Source organism: Gymnogyps californianus, chromosome 18 (genome assembly GCF_018139145.2).
Source record: "Gymnogyps californianus isolate 813 chromosome 18, ASM1813914v2, whole genome shotgun sequence".
Taxonomy (NCBI): domain Eukaryota; kingdom Metazoa; phylum Chordata; class Aves; order Accipitriformes; family Cathartidae; genus Gymnogyps; species Gymnogyps californianus.
Genome location: NC_059488.1, coordinates 7,810,598 through 7,827,701, shown reverse-complemented (window position 1 = coordinate 7,827,701; position 17,104 = coordinate 7,810,598). Strand labels below are relative to the sequence as shown.

At 44.7% G+C, this 17,104-nt stretch overlaps 1 protein-coding gene across 1 annotated transcript in view; it reads left to right on the top strand.

The window, feature by feature from the left end:
* DDX31 (DEAD-box helicase 31) overlaps window positions 1-16,086 on the top strand; it is a 50,505-nt gene extending 34,419 nt beyond the window's left edge. The window contains exons 19-20 of the mRNA XM_050908183.1: window positions 4,869-5,049; window positions 15,668-16,086. Coding sequence (XP_050764140.1) covers window positions 4,869-5,049; window positions 15,668-15,815 — 329 coding nt within the window. The 3' untranslated portion in view covers window positions 15,816-16,086. The remainder of the gene's footprint in view (window positions 1-4,868; window positions 5,050-15,667) is intronic.
* Window positions 16,087-17,104: the final 1,018 nt, after the last annotated feature.

Genomic DNA, 17,104 nt, shown 5'->3' with positions numbered 1-17,104 from the left:
GACGGATTTAATAATAATTGTAGCTAGGTGCAAATCTGGGATTTGATCTCCCATCTTTGCCAAGCAGGATGCACAGCAGTTGTCACTGAGCAGTACAAGAAACTCTTCCCTTCTGCTTCTCAGTTTGGAAAATCCAGAGGAAGGTGAATTTTGGGGAAAGATGAAAAACTTGCCAGGGATGTAGTAGGAAAATAAACACTAAGTAGTCTCCTGAGAGGAGCCAAAAAAGTGGTGCAATGTAGGCACTCCTATGTACTGTTCTGTTGCCCAGTAAGGCTGATTTGGGTGCACCTGTAAACTGAATAGTTGTTGTAAAGGGAATGTGGGAAGTCAGGCCCCAAAGGTCCTTGACAATTACTTGGAATTTGGTTATTAAATATTGAGACAAGTCCATAAAATGCAAACTCTTTATGCAAGAGACTAAACTACTTTTGCTCACAATGTATAGGACTAGAGCCTTTCCCCTTTTTTTGAGTCTTCTCTTCCCACATGTCTCCCTTCCTCATTGTTTTCTTTTTCACCTCATTTGTCACTTTGATCTGAGTCAAATCCTGCTGTCTAAGCTTGCATAGAAGTCCTGTTGATTTCAGTTCTGCAGCGTTTCCAGTTAGGTTTGGATGAGAGGGGTCCTGATGAGATGAATTTTAATGTTCTACATCATTTCTGTTTACCATTATATATACCTGCTGTATGCGTGTGCATACAAGTGTGATATAAGTGTACCATATGTGCTAAACTACATAAATCACATACTAAGGGGTCCAAAACCAAATGGGGAAACTGGCCTTTGAGCTGTACAATGTCATCATAGAAACTGGATAAGGGAAGGCTGTTCTCAGGATAGAAGTTAAGTTCAGCATCAAAATTGTTTGGAATCATGAGAAGTCATTGTTCAAGAGGTCAAAAGTGCTGGTTTTTTCTGAATGTTTTACTAACTTGTTAGATGATGACATAGCAGAACAACTAGAGCTCGTACTGTAACTACCTGCTTACCCCAAATTATTCTACGTGCTTTTAATGATGCATGGCTGTATTGATGGGCGAGGTATTTGAAATCCTACTGTTTCACTCTTTGCTCTACCCCCTGCCACTGCGTGTCACTGTACTGATTCTCACCCCCCCTCCAACAGTTGCAGTGCTGATTTTTTTCCTCAGGGTTTCAAAATACCTTTCTCCTACAGCGAAAGGCTTGCTACACAAGTGGCTTGCTTGCACCCATTTCCAGGTGTGTTGTGCTACTTGACTGGTGTAATTACTTCTATAGCTGCACTTTTAAGTCCGCGATCTCAAAGCACGTGACTAATATGATCAAATCCTTGATTCTGCATGGGTGAGCTTCTTGTTGCTCCCCTGGGATTCCTTATACCCCGTGCAAACTTCTAACCTGAAATGACTGTGACAGGGAGAACAACTGAATGGCTCAGGTCACACTTAAAAAAACCTCTGTGGTTTCTCTCTATACAGCGTATGTCACTGTGTGCGCACACACACACAGACACCCCCCACGCACACTTGTTGCTGACCTCGGCACTAATAACTTTTTTAGCCACGGACAAGAAGTGCAGAAAATATATCAGGAAAGGCTGAAATGTTGTGCATCCCATTTATCTTGTACAGGAGCACTCCACCTCTTTTTCCTACTCTGCTATCTACATATGCAAATTTTCCACTGCTGAGTGGCTTCCATAAGCCCCCTCTTCCTCCCCTCTGCGCCAGGCATCATGAATAATTAACATGGCAGCTGGCTTTTGCTTTCATGGCAGACAATCAATTGGAAACTGTGCCAGAGATGCATTTGTTTCTCTCTCTTTTTCTCTTTTTCCCCATTTTCTGACCTAGTCAATGTTAATAAGCAGTGTTTTCACTGCAGCCTGCTTTCAAAAGGCGAGTGGCTCCCTGCCCACTCACCCCTTCTGCCTCTCAGTCCCATGTTTTCCAAACTCAAATCAAATGGTTCAGTGAAGGTGCTGCCCTTCAAACTTGATTGACTGATCAGCAGTGAGATGGATGGGAGGAGGGGTACGGCTGGGCCCTGCTACCTGAAGGACGAATCTCATGAAGTGTGGAGTCCCTTTTGGGAAATGGAGGACTCCCGTCCGAAGGGTTGCATGGTGACAGGTACTCTGTTTTGGAGCTGTGGGGACAGATAGAGCTCAGGAGACTCTGATCCTTCATGCCACTGGGGTTACAGAAAGGGTAGGGAAGCAAATCCTGCTTTTCTCCTCCATGTTTCCCCATTTTGTAGCCAATAGTTGAGCATTTTGCCTCATCCTTTCTGTCCTCAGCACCCGTGTGTTGAGAAGGAAACAGAGTTACAGGAGCCCACTGCTGTGGCACAATGCTTGAATCTGTGGCGGTTTTGGTGCATTCTTCCTTCCTGCTCCCACATGCTCTGTACGCTGGCAAAATGCCTCCACCGGTTTATCCAGCCGTGTGGCTGAGGCTGCGCTCTGGGGCCAGCACTGGGAACTGGCTGCCGGCTGAGAGCATGGTGAACAGGTTATGTCACCTGTCTCACTTTCATAGCTCATTACCCTCTTGTCCCCTGTTTAAAAAAACAACAAACCAACCTGTCTAACCTCCATCATATGTAGCGCGCTCTTTTTCTTTTCCTTTGACTTTCCACACTTATATTTCCTATAGAAAAGTGAGGATGCACAGGTGCAAAGGACCAATCTAAATCCACTCTCTTACATGAGCGCAAGCCTGAATCCCACCCCAGGCTAGTATATGTTGCCTTAGACTCATGTTGGTGTGGCAAAAAACTGTAATAGCTCAGGTAGTTTGCTCCTGTGGTGTTAAGATGAGGTACCTTTTATGTGAATTACAGCCTGACCAGCACTGTTACCAGTCTTTTTGAGTTGTTTTCATAAAGCTCTATCTCTTTGATCACAAAATTATGAAAGAATTTCAACTTAAAAAAAAAAAAACAAAAAACAAACAAACAAAAAACAAAAAAAAAACCTTTTAATATCTGGCCACTATAATTGCACATAAAAGCCAGAAAACATGACTCTGGCAACACTGAGAGATCTAAAGACCTGATAGTAAAGATTTAAAAAAGAATCACACCCACAAAGGTCTTCATTTAAATCTCATGGGTGCTGTAATGAACGTTAGCAGCTCTGAGCTCCTCAGAGGTAAGACAGTTGCATGAGCTGAGGTTTCAACCTGCTGGTACGGCAGGGCTGTTAGTTCAGCTTTGGGTTAGTGTCTTGCAGCTCTCCCTGGTTTTGCATGCTCTGACTCAGGACTGGATCTGGCAGTTGTCTATCAGGACTTTGGGAAGAGGGAGGCCTTTGACGCTTTGATTCTCTAACTCTGATCTGGGGAGTGAGTACCAGCAGCCTTTCCTATCTGGAGAACTGTGGGAGGTGAGCGCAGCCTTCAGAATAACAGGATCTTTAGTATCAACCTTTTCAAAAGCTGCGAGAAAGACAGCTATATTAGCTCCAGCAGGACCGAGTTCAGAGTGGGAGCAAGTTCATATTGTTCCTTTTGAAGAGTTACACCTTCTCATAGCAGGTGAATTTGACCAATAACTTTATGAAAAAAAGCAGCAGAATAGGGTTTCTGAGAGCATTTGAGCTGGTTTATAAGCCCTCAGAAGGATGGCCTTCAGATGAGACACCAAGACGGGGTATTCGGAATTTAGCATTCTCTTTTTGGGAAAACACAGGTCTCTTGATGCTCAGATGCCTCTAAAAGAGTAGTGTTGTGAAATTGGGAAGAAGGTGCAAAAAACTCAATCTTTTCTTCTCATCGATTGGGAAAAGGAGTTCACTTTACTCAGTAAACAGAGCTTTGATGGATTCCCTGGGTCCTTCCAGGAGCTGATCTGCTAAAATGACATTTTTATTACTGTTCATAAACTCCAATCTCCGGCTGCTGCCAAGAGATTAGACATAAGCTGTGGGCAAACTTGCTGGTCCGGTGGCTCAACAGGCAAGGGCAGGAGAGGTTAGAGTTTAGAGCTTGCTGCTGTCAGGGGTTGAGAGGGAGAGAAGGATGTAGGTGGTGGTTGGAGTGAGGGCGGGGGGGACACAGGAGATTTAGCACACAGAGGAGCAGCAGGGGATTGAAAGGAGGCATTTTCTGAGCTGTAGAGTTTCCTTCCTAAAAGTCCTTCTATTCCCCATAGCAGAGAGGACAGCCTGAGTGTAGTTAATGTTCCAGGTACATCGAGGAGCAGTGGTAGTGTTCGTATTAGTGGATGATCGTCTTTAGAGCAATGAGCCCTGAGGGAAGGGCATTACAGGAATATAAAGATGTGAAGGGAAATTTGCATGCAATTCTATTATTTTTCCCTTTTGAGAAGGTGAGCTCTGTTCTCAGTGCGATGATGAGTCAGGAAATCCATCTGGCTCTCAGATATTTATAAGGGACTAGCTAGTAACTGGTGAAAAATGCATGGACTACTGGGACTGTAATATCAGAGGAGTCTTCCTGTGCCATCTCCATGCTTCTCTTTCCCTCTCTTCATCCCTGTATCTCTATTCCCTCTCTCCCGTTATCTGCTACTATTTGATGTCAATGACTCTTCTTGTGAGATGGGCTACAAACATCACCCTTTCTGGCAGAAAGAGTGTCCTTGCAAGAGACAAACCTAATGCAACTTAATGTAGCTTTGTTTCAGTTCCTAACACTTCTCCACCACCTACCTTCTCCTTTTGGGATTGTACTAGTACTATACAACCTTCACAGACTTTTAACATACCAACCTTTTCTACCAGCTGCTGACCAGAAGGTGTCCCAAAGGACAAGACCAATGTCCTTTCAGCTGGAACAGCTGAATCTTTAAGTATATATATAAAAAAAATGCAGTAGCAAACAGAATTCACTTTTTTTTTTTCCTCCCCCCTCCTCAGCACTGCAGTCTTTCCTTTGTGCCTACACCACCTATCCCAGGAACCTCAAGCACATCTTCCACATCAAATCTCTCCACCTGGGTCATGTGGCCAAGAGCTTTGGCTTGAGAGATGCCCCCCAGAACCTGACTGCTCTTCCAACTGCAGGCTCAAAGAAGAAAACCAAACCAAGACCAAAAAGGTAGGCCAACTTGATGTTCCTGAGCTGAGGAACACCACATGACAAGCTATGGTGTGCTTTACTCCTCAAGGTTGTTGTGCTTACTCCAGGAATCATAGAATGGTTTGGGTTGGAAGGGACCTTCAGAGGTCATCTAGTCCCACCACCCTGCCGTGGGCAGGTCACGTGTGATCGTTCCTGAGAGGCTAAATCATGTTGAGCCATTGGCTTAGGTTGCATTGCTCTCTGAGCTGTTGTTTCATTCCCCTTTTTCTAATGGCTTTAGAGAGCCTAAAAGTTACATTTATTAAACCAACTTGGTTGCACAATTGAGTGGGAATTCAGTTTAAAAAAAAAACTAAAACAAACAAAACAAAAACAAGCAGCTCACTTTGTAGTTTGACTTGTGATAAAGATGCTCTTTTTTGAAGGAAGCTGCTAAGTGTGGAGATGCACCTACATAGGCTAGCCTGGGTTTTGCTGCAGCTTTTCCATTTTCTGAGCACTTGAAAAACACCATCTTCTATGAGTCTTATGAGCAGAAACAGCCTAATCTTTATTTATTTATACTTCAGTCGAGAGCTACCTTGAAGAATGAGGAAGAGTACAGGCAGTGTTCCAGAGCGAAGCATGAGACTTCCCATACATTGGAGTGGTTCTCTTTCTTGCGCAGGTCTTGGTTGCTAGAGATCCAGCAGCAGTCCTGTTGTCATGACCAAGCACCTCCATAGTAGAAGCTGCCACATTTTTTCCATTCACATCCTTACTTCCAGTCGCGTGGTCCTACAGAGAGCTATGATCCCTGGCTCAGGATCAACTGCAGTAGCAACTCTTTGTCCTCATCCCTGTCTAGGGAAAGGCTCTCACAGATATAGCTGTGCTCGTAAGTACTTGCTGTTGGTGTAGGGCATGGGACGATAAAAGCATCAAGGAAATAGCAGAGAAATGAATATTTTCACTTCTCAAATTTGAAGTTGACTGTCCTGCGCATTATGAGTAAGGCTGTATGAGTGCTGATTTATCTCACAAGATAGTATCTTCCTTCCTGGCCTTGACAAAATACCATTGCATCAGGAGCAAAGTATGTGTCTTACTGTCTTTAAAGGCCTTCTGTGGCCTCCTCTGGCCTTTTTTATCACCTTTTCTACACTAGACAGGCAGTCTTTTGTAGGCTTTCTCCTGCAGTTCTACCAGCAGTTTCCTGGCTGTCAGATATGCCATGGGACAAATTGTGTCCCTCCTCTCAGAATGGTCAGCTGCAGCTTGGACTACTTATTCTTCTCCCTAAGATGACATTAGCTTAGTACCTGAAGGAAAGAGGAGGACTGCAGTGTATTTTTTTAAGTTATTAATTATATGATGGACTGTAGTTATATAAGTACAAGCCCAAATCAAAAGGCAGATCTGTTGGTAGAAATGATCCTTCTACAAACTTGTGCTCTGCTGCCTGTAGATTTAAGTAGTTCTGGCAAAAGCATTTCTGCAAAATCATGTGGGATCTCTCCCAGGAAGAGTCTGTAGCAAACCTAGAGTTACAGCTCTGTCCTCTTTGGTATGCGGACAGGGCTGTTCCTGGGTACTCGTTCCTGTGTAAGGAATTTGAGACTCCCTGATGCTTCTGGAGGAGCAGAGCCCTGAATTCTCTTCTCTGCTTGAAATGGAGCTGAAGGTGCTCAGTATGTCCGATCCTAGCTACTTTGAGTTGGTTCCATAGGATAGATAGTCCTCCCTTTTGAGATTACAATGTTAAGGGCTCGCTGTCTTCCCTAGCGCAACGGCAGGATACGAACCTCTGGCTTGCCAGTAAAATCCCTGCAATAATTCAAAGGAGGAAAATCTTTTTTTATCAGTATCAGTCGTGACTCTTTCCATATAATTGTTGCTGCAAACTCCATTAGCAAACGTTACCCATGCAATTAAAGCACTAATCCACATAATTGTTCCTGGGCTAGTGACATCTCTTGCACATGTACATATCTTGCGGGGAAAAAAAAATGCAAGGGGAAGGGACTTTAAAATAAAAAGTTGGAGACCGCATTGTCCTGCTTTGAGAAGCCACCAGGGACAGGCCACTGATCTGCCTCCTGCTTCAGCTGACCCTCACTAGCAGATGGGCAACAGGATGGGAATGCCCCTGTGAGCAGGGGATTTAACGGAGCTTTATTTCAGGAAGAATAGCCTGATTAGCCGATAAAGAGCATGTAAGATGGTATGGGGTGGGCTTTGATGTCTTGCTGGCCCAGCAGGGTGTCAAGCTATGACTGACAGTAGCGTGTCACAGGATTACTTGGCCTGCAACAATGCCTCTCTCTGTTCCTATGATGTTGCTACTCTGTTAGAGCTACTTTTTCCCTTGTTACGAACCTCTTTTAGACGGCGTTCCTCCTCCCCAAGTCTTCATCCTATTATAGTACAGACAAGCTCAAGATACAGTAGGTAGTTTATGCACAGGACGCATGGGGTTGGGGGATGTGGAGGTGTTAGAACAAATGGTCTGAGAGTGATTTGAAAGCTCATTTGCACGTGGATCATATAATTGCAGCTCAGGGAAAGTGGGCAGACTTTGCACAGGTTCGTCACGGCTCAAGCTCCAGATTTCAAATCCGGGAGCATCTGGAAATTTAAGACCCTGCAGAAATAGCCAAAGTTGTGACGTGCAACAATTGTTCTTGCCTGTGAAACTTGTTTCTAATCAACTTTCTCTGTGTGTGCTTGGAAAAAAAAAAAAACAAAGAGAAGATATATTAGTATTTATAGGATAGTTTAGAGAAAGTGAATATAGATTCAAATTTAGTCTCCACTAGCATAAATTCAAGATAGTGCTGTTAACTTACAGAGAATTGCTTTTGATTTCACACTGACAAAGCAGAAAGCAGAATTTAGCCTACCATTTAGAAGACAAATGGTTTTTAATGGTAAAATGCAAGCTTGAAATTACAACAGCATAGTCACAGAGCAGTCTTTTTAATTATATTTCTCACGTGATACCATGAGTGTTGGTTGTCGTATTACACATTGTCTCCAAACATTCGATACTTGTTTTTAATCAGTCTGCTCACTAAAGCCTCATCTCTCAGCACCTGCCCAGAGAATAAAGAACAGGCAGTCCAGGTTGAAAATGGGGTAAAGGCAATCATTAAATGTTTCCTTAAGAGGACAAAGAAAACTTGTCATTTCTTTTGAAGTCTCCTTTTGTGCTTAGCGCCTCCTTGGAGAGCCTGCTTGGGGAAGGTGAGACAGGAAGACAGAGCAGCCAGGTGTGTGATGGTTCAGTGCTGAAATGTGGAAGCAGCCCTCTCCTTCTGAATGCACATGTAAAACTCATGTATTTTTTAAACCTCTTTGCGCAAACCAACTGTCCCCTTAGCTGTAGTGGTTCTTGCAAAACTTGATCTGAAGATGGAAAAATAATTGCTCGTGATTTTTTTGAAAGTTGAAATGTTGTGTTTAGGTAAGAGATGAGCGCGTGAACCAGATACTGTATATTAAGTTACAGTACATCAGCTTAGTAAGTGTCTGGGCTCATGCTTTTACTGAAGGGTAGATGCAAGGAAGCTGATCCCACTTCCATTGAGGGATTAACTGTCTTTCGTTCACTGCAGAGAAGCAGCATGCACAGGAAGTAGCTGACATGCCAGATAGACATGTCTTTTGACTCTTTCACAATGCAGATGCCAAAGACCTATTGCCACTCCACCAACCATCCCTGTGCTACTCAATCTTTTGCATTTATGGGATTCTGTGGCAACTGATGGTCTGTTTTCTTCTTTTGAGCTCTGGAAGACTGGTGTATGTCCCCAAAGGGTTTCGCTGTAATGAGGAGTTGCAACTTAATTTGCCTTGTTTGTGAATTCAAGCCATTACAAAGAAAGAGATAAATCTTTAAGTTGGATAGATTCTGTGGAACTCGCTGCTACAGGATACCTCTGATGCCAGAAGTGCTCAGAAAGATTTAATTTACATATGAGTATCAATTCATAGTTGCTACAGCATGTGCAAAAAGTGAGTATAAAAATTAAGGTGAAAATCCCCTCATGCTTCAGAGTTTAAGTCCAACCCTTAACTAAAATGGGATCAAGAAAAGGTGTCCAGGGTGCTTCTGTTTGAGGGGATTGATTTACATCAGTATTACGTTGCCATTGCTCTGAAAATGGATATCATCATGCCCTTAAGGTTTTGGCTACAAGATTATTGTGCTAATTCATTCTTCAGCTTTTAGTGGTCAGATAGAATTAGACTCCTCCTGGGAAATACACCTTATAGCCCTGTGTGTCCCCTTTGTATGGCTAGGGCAGCGGTCTCCTTTGGGTGAAAGCTAGTAGCATTTTACTTTCTCTTCTACCTCGTGTCCTTGATTCCACTTTTGAACGTCTTGGCATTGACAATTTTGGAAAGACTAATGCTTCTATTGACAGGGCTTGCGAATCAAGGCTGCAGCTGGGTGTCCCTGCACAGCAATTCTCTAATCATTAGAAGCAGTTTGCCTGCCAGTTTTTGCATGCCATTTACAGCTTTCCTAATATCACTTAATTAGTAAAAATGCAAGTTTGGAATTCCGCCCACTGGGAATTTCACTTAGTTTGGGCAGTCTGCTCTAGAAAGCCAGACTGGAGCTCAGGTAAGAGCATGTATTCATGGACTGGAGTGCAAACGGATCCAAAAATTAGAGTAAGAGACACGGCTGCTGTGAAAGGAAACATCACCATCACCCTTCATTAAGGCAGTTCAGGGACACAGATGAGTCCTGCTTAGCACATCATGATGTTATAAAAAAGTCCTGTTATGAAATTAAAGTTTTATAATTGTAAAATCCATCTGATTGTTATCTGCATGCGGCAATGCCCTTTATTACTTTTCTGTTCCACCACGGCCGCAGCACAGAGCCTTTGCTCCATCTTTGAGCAAGCTTGCACATGGAGCTGGAAAACCTCTGTGCTGTTTGATACGCACCAAAAAATTATCAGCTCTCTCTAATTGAAATATATTCTGCCCTTTAGGCTGAGAAAGAGCCTGACAGAAGCAAGAATCCTGGGAGGTTCCCAGCCTCCCAGTGGTGCTTTCGTCCTTTCTCCATAGGGTGAAGACCAAGGGATGGTAGTGAAACTGTGGGGTTTTGTCTCCTTCTGTGTAGGTGAAATACAGTTGACTTCAGTAGGGGTAAGGTGGACTTGACTGTTTAGCATGTCTTGGCATGAAGACTGCTCTGCTCTGACTGTTCTGGAACAGTGCTTGATGCTCAGTCTGACTGGGTAATAATTTTCCTTGATCTTCTCAAGCTAGCATTTGCATCAGCTGATAACAGAATACCTAGGCCATCTGTTGAATTGTCGAGAGCAGTGTAGGATTGCTGATGAATTTCTTGCCCCCATTCTGCAAAAAACAACAGAAAAACCAACCCAAACAGGGTTGCATTGGCTGCAGATGGTTCATCCAACGCTGTAAGTAGAAAAAGCAGGTGTTGCAGCAGCCTTGGCCCAGAGGTAACCCAGCTCTCTTGCTGGCACAATTTCAAAGAGCTGTTGGAGATGCTGTCAGGCAGATTGATAGCGCGATCCATGTTGAAATGTTTTCTGATAAATGACAGCCTACTCCTGTCTCCTCCAAAGACACACCATGAGTTCTGGGACTGTGCGTCAGAACTTTGTATTCCTTCTTCCTCAGCTGGAGCAATTTGGGAGCCTTTGGTTGCCGCAGATGCTGTGAGTTGGTTAAAGGTCACTACAGTTGCTGCACTGCATTGCACCAGCATTTCACACAGCTCAAGACAAAGGAACAGACAGCAATGCCAACCAAGTTGAAGGAGACATCTCTAAGAACAAGCTCGCTCACCATTTAGGTAGAAAGGCTAGCAGGCATCTTCTGAGCCATCAAATGATATCCAAGAAACCATGCATGTATATGTACCACTACTTTGGCATGCAGGAGTTTTTGGCTTGGAGATCAGCTTGTGATTAGTTCTCTAATGACGCAGATGTGTCAATGAAACATACGTATTAGAATTTTGAAATTAAAATGAAAAACGGTGTCAGATACTCATTCCTTTTCTTACTGTTGTCACTTGGTCCTTTCACACCTGAATGAGAGTCTCCACATCCAGGATCATGGTTTGCATATTGTAACAAATTCAATCTGACAAAATCAGCTGGTGAAACTTGATCATTCTTATGATCTTATCAATAATGCTTGGGAGGTGAATGGGACGTTACATAGAAACAGAACAGTTTGTGTATGCTTTTCTGCCTCTTCTGTTTGTGCCTTGGAGCTGTCCACAGGATCTCAGCTATGTTGAACATCCTCAAAGCTTACTTCAGTATACTTGTCTTGGGGTTTTTTTGCTGTAGTATAGTCTCTGTTACTCTACCATCTTGTTGCGAGTAATTGTGGAATTCAGCAGATGGTGTCTTCAAAGCTCACAAAGCCATCGATCACCCAAGGTGTGTGGAAGTCACAAACTGAGTGTGTTGAAGTTGTGTTGCACGTAAGCTAGGTGGGACTTCTGTGGTGAGTTAGTGTTGTGTGGCAGAGCCGAAGACATAGCTGGAAACAACAGAGAGGATTTCAGGCTAATCACCTATGCTGTATTCACCTGTTTGGGTTTGGGGGTTTTTTTATGATGTGAAAAAAGATTTGCCTTGAATCTTTTCTGATAGTCTTGAACAAAGCAAAGAGTTGAGAGTCAAGGGGCCGGAAAAGGAAACTGGTCCAAATCATTCAGATTTTCTCTGAGATGGAGGGTTGGGCAGCACCAGCACCCCTGCAGATCACTGTGGCTCCTGAGTGGGATGGGGAAGGGGAGCAGCATGCTGGGAGTGGCTCTGCAGGTGGAGGTAGAAGGAAACTGAAGCAGAGGAAAGAAGGATTTTATTCTCTTTCCTTTGCTGGACACTTTTTCTCTCTTGTTTCTTCCGGATGCTCCTCTCCTGCCTTTTCATCATTCAGTGATGTATTTAGCAAGATTCACGAGTTTCTCATGTTTAAAGAGTAAATAAAATCATTCCAGTTTTCTGGAGGAGGACAGAGCTTTTTTTGTCTTTAAAAGTTTGTCTCTGGCCTGGTCTTTCCCAACCTTTCAGGTTATAACAAAGTCATCTGGGGTCAGTTCCTCTGTTTCCTTATTGTCTCTCTGCTGAGGCTCTTGGTACCAGCTTTTGTGAGGTTGCAACTTAATTACAGATGTGCACAGGCAGCTGTAAACCTGGGTCTTTTATTCTTTCCTCTGTCTCCATGAGGAGGAGGGGAGCTTTCTCAGACCGTGCCAAGTGATTACTAGGCTCTCTGCCTTCCCTTCCTCACTGTGCAAAGCACCTTTCTCTCCCCTTGATAATGAGGTGATTAGATAGATCTTGGGGTTATCGATACGGTTTTTGCCCTGTACCTGGAACATAAAGCCCAAAACAGTGGTTGGGTCTAGGGTTAAGCCTTGCAAATGAAGGGATGATGTGTCCCCCACTTGAAGTTAGAAGGTGATGCTAACTCATCTCTGCTGGCTCCGCTGACTACTTACCAATTCCCATCTGTCTTTTATGGGAGTCCTGATATCCCATATCTAGCGTAAAAGAGTAATAGTCCAGTGGTGCTTCTGCCTGGCATCCAATATGTCACAGCACTCAACACCCAGTGTGCTGGACAGTAACACAGAGAAGTCAAATAGCGTGTGTTCAGGGACAGGTTCTTCCTAACTCACGTGTTGGGGCTGTTTCATTTTCTGAGTTATGACTTCTCTATTCCTGTCTCATTTTCCCCCAGCTAATAAAAGTGGCTATTTTCTCATCCATTTGAACATTCCTTTCTCCTTTAAGCCCTGCTGAAATCTTGGCACTGTAGCGCATTGGGATGGGTCAGTCATTAGTGATTCTTTTTTCCCCTGCAAGTTCCCCTTAGCTGCACTGTTTTGTAGTTCCCCACCTAAAAACTGGCTGTTGTGTTTGGAGGGAGGGATTTAAAGGGCTGGGGATTTCTCTGCCCATTATCAACATGATGTGTTCTCATTAGGGCTCAACATAGCATGATACCTAGACATGAGATCACAGGAAGAGATGCTGACAATCCATGTGTTTATCCAGTGACGGGAACATGGGTTCTGTCTGTTGCAAATGCATCTTACATTTACAGCCTTTCTGTGAAGCTTTTTGCCACAGTATCCAGTATCATCACACAGCTCTCTTAAATTAACATCACACCAGCCTTTAGCAACAGGGAAAATGCAGTCATCCCGGGTTATGAGGTGAGAGAATGGACATGAAGGCCAGAGAGATTAAATACCTTGCCCAAGGATGCTCAGAGGGTGAGTATCAAGGTCTCGCTCTGTTCTCCTGGGCTTTGTCTCATAACCACAGGGTGCCTTTCCTCGCCGACGTTATCTTGATTGCTCTGGCAGAGCCCCAGAGACTTTCACCAGTTGAGCAGAGAGGGGAATTCACAGGTTTACAACAGGAATCAGAATCTGGACAGGGATCCTGACCTGGTGCACTTTTCCTGGTGTGCTGTCACTGCAGACTGTTGCTGTTGCCTGTGGCTCTTCCATCTCGTGGTTAAACAGGGCCTTGACAGCTGCTTTTCTTCTCTCAGTGATCAGCACAGGATCCACAGCACAGCCCCATTGATTTTTTTTTTCTTTTTTTTTTTTTTTTTTGGTGGCCCTGGTTAGAGGGAGAAACCTCCCTTTTCCCTGCATCCTTGCTTTTCTGTGTACAGCTGATCACCGCAGCAGGGGGTATTGATTTACTAATTGGGCAACGATTTCACCTGATTGATAATAAAGTGTTGGACAACCTCCCTGCTGAGCTGAAACTCAGCCCGGCAGCTACTGGTGGATTACTTGTCCTTTTGCAGCAGATAGTTCCCTGTTGTTAAGTAAACTGATCTGTTGCTTGGTAACCCTCAAGTTACTGTAGTAAATGCTTGGAGACACAGTGAAAGTGTCAAATAGAAACTTTATCAAGTGATGGAGGGGGCTGAGCAGAGGATACAGCTGCACTACAAAGTTTTTGTAGCAGAGCTGGGCTGGTTGAGGGCACAGCCTGGCCTGGCACTGTGGGTGCACCCACAAGCATCCCTCCGTGCCGCTGTGGCTTGTGCATTCAGGAAGGCGGTTTGACAGGGCACGTCTGCTGTGGAGGTACTGCAGGTACGGCTTTACCAACAGCACGTTTGCTTCGTTAGCTGTATGGTCACTTTTGAGTTGATTCTGTCTTTTTACCTTACTTTCTGTGGGTTCAGACTGGCTGGTGGCTGTGCGTCTTATCTCTCCGGTACATCCAGTCTCTAGCCCTTCTGCCAATGCAGAGCTTGAATGTTTAGTGTGAGAATGGAGACTACACCGAAGGTAGCAGAATCTTCTCACCTGTGTATTCCAGGCTTTCTCTTCTAGGGAAAACCATCTTTCAGTGGTAATCATCACACCATCCTTCTTACCATTCTGATCCAGCCTTCCAAGCCACTCCAGCCATGAAACCTACACAGGGATAGAAAACAAGCTGTGGAAAAAGGGGCAAGCAAATACCCCAGACAGCCAAGAGTTTGCTTCCCTTGCCTTCTTTGTGTGTTTGGCCTGATGAATGGATCGTTCTGTTGCTGCAGCCAAAAATGCTTCCTTCTCCTGTGATCCCCAACAAGGTTCTGGACACCTGAAGGAACTATGAGAGGCAGTGCTATAAGGCCTTAGGACTGCTGAGGTCCATGTATTGTCATAAATGCACGCTGGCGTGGATGTGGGGCTTCGGTTTAATTCCCTCATATTTAGAGGGACAGATAGATTTCTGTTCACTTCTCTGGAAAATTTTGAGATGTTACTGGTCCTTACTATAAAGAGGAGAGTGGGATGTGCAGACACCAATAGCTGTGGATATCCTGTTGTGCCCAGGACCATGGGAACATGGTAGGGAATGACGGGTCCCGCACCAAAGAGATGGCAGTTTAAATAATGAGGGTGATAGCAGCAATGAGGATGAGATTTGCCCAAGGTTATAGAGCAGGACAGTGGCAGAACTTGTGGTGGAAAAATGCTGAGTGGGTTTTTATATTTATAGCTGGCAGTTTAGGGCTACAGGGAGATCCATGTTGGAGTTTAGTGGCTGGGCAGAATGCAGCTACCTTTGCAAAAGCCGGTCTCTGGAGAGGGAGGCTGTAAGGTGCATGTGATGTCTGCAGGACACTGCAAGAAAAGAGTCTGTTGGGTTTAGACTCCTGACTTTTTTTTTTTTGCTTGCTTGTTTGGGTTTTTTGCGTTTTCAAGCTCTGGATTTAAGCTCTGTTTATAAAATGTTTCCATTGTTCAATGTCTTAAGGCTGTTAGGGTTTTTTTTATTATTGTTATAATTTTCAAACTGCTGTGTCACCTAATTCATCAGCCTTCAGCGCTCAACCTTCCCTCCTTCTCCCCGCCGCCCCTGCAAGAGCATTTGTACAGAACAAAGGCTTGCTTTTAAAAACGGCATGATATTTTGCCACCTTTGTGAAAACCTGTCACAACAATATCTAATTTTGCATGAGACAGAATTTCAAATCAAGCCTCAAGAAAAGGAAGCTGTTCTTCTGCTAATGCGCAAATGTCACTTTCCACGGCTGTAAAATAAGTAACCCACCTAGCAGCATTTCAGAGAGAAGGAAATCTAATTCCTCTTCTCTTCCCTCTGCCCAGGTCTGACCTTCTCAAGAAGACCCATGGCAAACATCGCCTTGCTGAGATCTTGCGATCTGAATATTCCAGTGGGATGGACACTGGTGTATCCAAGGTCAAGAAGAAGAAAAAACAAAGGAAACCTGGCAACCAGCAGATTCCAACATAAGCTGGGACCTTCCAGTCATTGGCTGCAAAACCTGCTTGAGTGCCTCAGCCGGAGGTCAGGGTGACCTGCCAAATCAACTGAGGAGTGTTTCAATTTATCAGGCAAATATGGGAGGGATCTTGGGTTCTTGGCCTCCTCCCCTTCATTCCATAGGTCCAAATGGAATCGAATCCAGGCGTGTCCTGTTGCACTGCTGCAATTAAATGTGGCTTCCTGAAGATGCACCGCGTTTCTAAGGTGGTTTTTGCAAGAAAAATAAAAAAGGTTGAATATGGTTTTCAGAGAAATGTGATGTCTATATAACATGAAAGTGAGACAAGAGTACTCAGATAGGAGGTGCTTCCCTGTTTAAACGACCTGTAGAAACACTCCACAATCTGTTTGCTTGCTTATTTTTAACCAGATAAACAGTAGTGGCAGAGGAGGTGTTCCAGGAGCATGTTTAAGAGGAGAGGGGAGGCTGCCCTTTCCCCTGTCATTATACAGGGGGGCACTTCTGCTCCTCTCTCGGGTATGGTAGCCATGTTGCTGCCACCTTCTCCCCTGTCCTTTGGGCGCTGGGGCAGGGTCTGTCCCTGGCCGCTGATCGTTAGTCAGGTATTGCCCCCTGGAGGGACTCTCCCCGATGTCAGGGCAAGCGGCAGGATTGCGGAGAGCTCTTCAGTGTAATGACACACGGTCCCTTTGGGGCAGAGCTCATGGGCACAAAACTTCATGTCAAAACTCCTGAGTTTGGGAACAAACGTTGTCACTGTGGGAAGGAGCCAGCGTGGAATCCAGCCATCTCCAAACTTCTCCTTGCCTGCAGCGTATTGTCATACCTAATTATATAATGCAGCGTATGTATGAAATGTCTCACCTCTCTGAACATTAAAGCCTTTGTGGGCTCTTGCTAACACTTGCCAGTAGTAACCCCGGCTTTCGGGGTTCTCTCTGCTTTGGCTAGGCCTATTTTGAGTACGTCCCAAGCTAATGCGTTTCGCTTCTTGCTTTTCCCATTTGCCTTTTTTCTTGTTCTTGCTTATCATCAGAGAATTGGGACTACTGAAAAAAGGAATACAGTATGGCCCCAAATGTGCCGAGGCCAGCACTCATTCACCATTGCCCGGCGTGTGAAATGGAACCGGAGCTCTGGTGAAGTCCGTGACAAAACTCCCCTTGGAGTTGGTGAGGCGTGGGGGCTGCGTGGGGGAGAGCAGGCGCTCCCCACGGCCTGCAGGAGGCTTACGAACTCCCCCAGGACCTGCAGGTGAGCACCCACCTCCCTCTCCCCGTCTTCCTCGCCGTGC